At 38.5% G+C, this 4,480-nt stretch overlaps 1 protein-coding gene across 4 annotated transcripts in view; it reads right to left on the reverse strand.

The window, feature by feature from the left end:
* Positions 1-4,480, reverse strand: part of LOC106881728 (solute carrier organic anion transporter family member 2A1) — a 21,096-nt gene that overhangs the window by 8,268 nt on the left and 8,348 nt on the right. For 2 of the 4 annotated variants that reach the window (XM_014932219.2, XM_052967701.1), the window contains exon 2: positions 456-581. In XM_014932219.2, coding sequence (XP_014787705.1) covers positions 456-569 — 114 coding nt within the window. In that variant the 5' untranslated portion in view covers positions 570-581. Of the gene's footprint in view, positions 1-450; positions 582-4,480 lie in introns of all 4 variants that reach the window. The other 2 variants (XM_014932224.2, XM_052967702.1) reach the window with 2 other exon arrangements.

The raw sequence follows: 4,480 nt of genomic DNA on the forward strand, positions 1-4,480 counted from the left end.
GCAAGTGACTGAGCACTCCACAGACACGTGTACCCTTAACGTAGCTCTCAGGGATATTCAGTGTGACACAGTGTGACAAGGCTGACCCTTTCTTTAAATTACAGACACAACAGTAACAGGAAGTAAGAGTGAGAGAAAGTTGTGGTGAAAGAGTACAGCAGGGTTCGTCACCATCCCCTGCCGGAGCCTCGTGGAGCTTTAGGTGTTTTCGCTCAATAAACACTCACAACGCCCGGTCTGGGAATCGAAACCACGATCCTATGACCGCGAGTCCGCTGCCCTAACCACTAGGCCATTGCGCCTCCGCACTATAGAATATTATAGGACTTAAAAGAAAGATAAATATTGAGGTTGATTTGTTTGACTAAGCACTTCAAGAAGGTTCCTCAGCATGGCCACAGTTCAACGACTGAAACAAGTAAAAGATATAAAGATATAAAAGATATATACTTAACCACCATACTCGCACATGAGTGAAAAAAAGGCTCTTCTTCGTCCAACGGAAGGCAGCATTTTCTGCGTGCTGGTTTTGATGAGAGTAAATGACTGATCTCACTTGCAATCTTCATATCCAGCTGTTTCTTTTGGAAAAATATAAAAAATAATGCAAGTTATAGGAAAGAAGATAAGTCGGAGAAAATTATTTGAAATAACACATACAAAAGACATTTGAAATGTTCAGAGATTTTACCCTGATCTACTTCAGTCTGTTGTGAATATACAACTAACGCTGTACGTGAACGTTAGTTGTATATTCACAACAGACTGAAACTCAGTTTCAAAATTTGTTTCGAAAATCAGCATCTGTGAGTTTCAAAACAAATTGTGTCTGTTTTCCTTGAAACGAATTGGAGAAGTGATCCAGAGTGAATGAAATAATCGTTGCTGTTTGCTCCTACTCTAAAGTTTGTCGTGGTGACGAGTGAAAACAAACACCGGTAGTTTCTCTTGCTCATTCGATCATACTGAATTTCTGTGACTGACTAGCAGACGTCTTTGAATGCAAGTGCCAAATATTTACTGTGCTTCCATATTTCAACGTAGGATACTCTGCTCTGAGCTACTTCTACAGAAAATTCAACAGTGTCTATACATGTGGTCAGTGATTTTGTTCCCTTCACTGGTTAAGTTTCTGAGAACATCGTTAGACTGTACAGACTGCTCTATACTTTTGACTGTCTATAATTTTCAGCAGCAGAAATTGATTGCTCTTTTGCATTTTGTCAACTGAAGCATCAAATGTGAAATAGGCAGTCTAAACTAAGGAGATTTATAGTCACAATTAATCCAGATCACATAGGACAGTAACTTCTAAAAATTCATTGTGTATGTCAGGAGTGATGACATGAAGTTCAATATCAGTATCATTATATTTCTGTGATCCGTGGCAAATGAGTTTTTGCGGAACTCATCCTGCTTTTTATCTGCAACGAAACATTTTCGTTGAGTTCAGGTTACAGTACTTTCTCCCAACCTACCAGTAATGGCTTTCACTCATTTGATAAAAACCTGAATTTCTAGTGTGAATAATTTTTCACAGTCGAATAGCTTCTACATATCAAAAGCTACGATCCTAAATACCCAGTTGTGTGTGATAAATGTACCATGATGTATACGATACATTTAACCACAAATTTTGTCACAAAGTTTTTCTATGCATTTTTTACTGTACATACAATCGAAATTCGGATACAGTTTCAGTTTTATTTTGTGAAGGAGATTGTCTTTGTTTTCAAACGTCTGATGAATATATCACTCTGGGTGCGGTTTTCAACCTGTTCTTGATATTCTTTTTGATTTTGGTACAAAGCCAGTAATTTTAGTGGCCGAAGGTTAGTTGATTACATCGACCACAGTACTTGACCGGTAGTTATTTTATCAATCCTGAAAGGATGAAAGGCAAAGCTGACCATGGCGGTATTTGAACTCAGAACGTAGAGAGCCAGAAGATATAGCGTGAAGCATATTTGTTCGATAAACAAACGATTCCGCTAACCTGCCACCTATTTCCGCACATAGAATAGACATTCAGCTGCGGTAGCTTTCATTCCTTGTTCCAATACTTCTAGTACACGATCTACATTGTTTAGAAATAATACATTTCTAAATCTCTCAGAGAGATTTATGCAGTAGTGATACGATGAAGTAGTTGTATGCTGTCAACTTAATGTGACAGTCCCATGAAGAGAATAATACTACTGTTGGTTAGACCTAGGAAGCTGCACCGCTTCCTGTCGGCCTTGACACATTTCCTGTGTCCTTATGAATGTATTTCACTAGAATTATTATATGTTTACAAGAGCTTGACGGGCATCTTCGACTAGCAAGTCATGCTACTCCAGACTGATGACGAGCAAAGACTCAGAAACATGTCTCTGGATGCAGGCTTAGCTGGGTGGAGGTGCTTGTCTCCCCCTTGTAAACATAAGGACACAGGAAATGTATCAAGGCCGACAGGAAGCGGTGCAGCTTCCTAGGTCTAACCAACAGTAGTATTATTCCCTTCAGGGGACTGTCACATTAAGTTGACAGCATACAACTACAATCTACATTGTCTTTGTATTAACAGAAATATTTTCAAATATTTCGTTATGTCTGTTGCATCTTCCTTTTTGACCCCCTACAGATACACCACCAGGTGAATACTCTGTTCACTGATTTAATCAAGCCCATTTCCACTGAATTCTTGGTTACTCATTGTTTACAATCATCTGCACCCGTGTATTTCTGTATACGTGTATAACATATCTGTCCTGGGAAAGAGAGACAGCTGCAGAAAGGGAAGCATACCAAGAAACGAATAAACTGTGCCCTACAAAATCCTGAGCATCTCAAAGTGAGGAATAGAGGTAGGCACAGCTGACAAGGAATAGGAATCTCCACTGCAGAACGAAGAGCAGTTTCAACAGCTCAAAGAAGCAACTTCTATGAAGCAGCTTTCGATTATGATCCAGCAGTTCATTATGCAGATGACACTAGAGTTTCCATTGGTGCAATGACAACTGAGTGCATACATTGTAAAGCAAGGAAGTGGCCTGGAGAGACACCTGCACTGCACTGTAGTGCTGGAAAGGTTAAACACCCTGCAATCCGCCAACCTCCAGACCCATTGAAGAAACTGTTGTTATCAATTCACCAAGATTCCAAGCATTTTCAAAACAAAATTAGACAATACAACGCTGCACTGCAGATGACATCATTTGGCGCCACAAGAGATTTAACTGAGCCAAGATTCATGCAAACTTTCAAGATCCAAGGTCAGGTTTATCATCGGATTGGCTCTCTACTACCTCTGTCAAATGAATCGCCAAAATCCGCCTTTCGTTGTTTATAATTTGTACCTGTTTTTTGGTTTCTAAATAAGCTACACAAAACGTGTTTTTGAATTACGCGTATCTATTTTATATACATATATAAGTTGAAAATTTTCTTTAACCATTTCGCTTAACGTCTATGTTCCTGCTGGCATGGCTTGGAGAGTTATTAATGTACAAAGTTGGTATCTCAGCTACTAGCAGTTGACACCTGCATAATCTAGACGGTGTTTTTAAATTTCATTACTGACTTTAACCCGGGCAACGCCGGATATTTCTGCTATTTAATCAAATAAACGAATAAGCAAAAGGAATATGTGTAATACACAAATGAAAATAAAACAAAGAGCCTGACTGTAGTACATATACTTAGCTATAATGATTAAAATAACTAAAGAACTAAAAAGAATTACAAGCTTCAGACGGCACATTACTTAACAGGTCTGGGGCTCTACCGTTTCTGTTACTCCAAAGCCTGTACAGCATTACTAACTATAGTAACAATAGTTGTCGTTTCCAGTCACCTTCTTCAACAGTTGAGTGTCACATACCTCGGGCGAACGAAAGAGATACTGTGTAAACGGTCAATCTCCTAGAAATAGAAGGTAAAACTCTCGTACATAACTCCTTACCGTTTCAAAAGCAAGAGGACACATTTGACAATTAAAAGCAAAAGGACACAGTCTGACATGCGCCTGCAAATGCAGGATGTGGTGGTCACGAATGGAATATCTTTAAGCATTGTTTTGAATGATCAAAGTTTGCCTAACAACATTCTTAATATCTTGTCATCTATATTATTAAGGTAAGCGAAAGGGCGGCGAGCTAGCAGAATCGTTAGCAACGAAGGACGAAATGCATAGCAGTATTTCTTCTGGATTTATAGTCTAAGTTCAAGTTCCGTGGAGGTAGACATCGCCTTCTATTTTTTCGAGGTCTATAAAATAAGTACCAGTCGAGCACTGAGATCGATAATATCGACTTACCCCTTTCCTTAAAATTTCTGGACTTGTGCCAAAATTTGAACCCATTATTGAAATATACAAATTGTAATTTAGAAAGGTATTCTATTCAGATTAACACACGAAACAATTCGCTAAGCACTATCTATTTTTAAAAGAAAAACGGAATAGAATTCAGAATATTTTATACTTGATAAAAAAAAA

Source organism: Octopus bimaculoides, chromosome 4, assembly GCF_001194135.2.
Source record: "Octopus bimaculoides isolate UCB-OBI-ISO-001 chromosome 4, ASM119413v2, whole genome shotgun sequence".
Taxonomy (NCBI): Eukaryota; Metazoa; Mollusca; class Cephalopoda; order Octopoda; family Octopodidae; genus Octopus; species Octopus bimaculoides.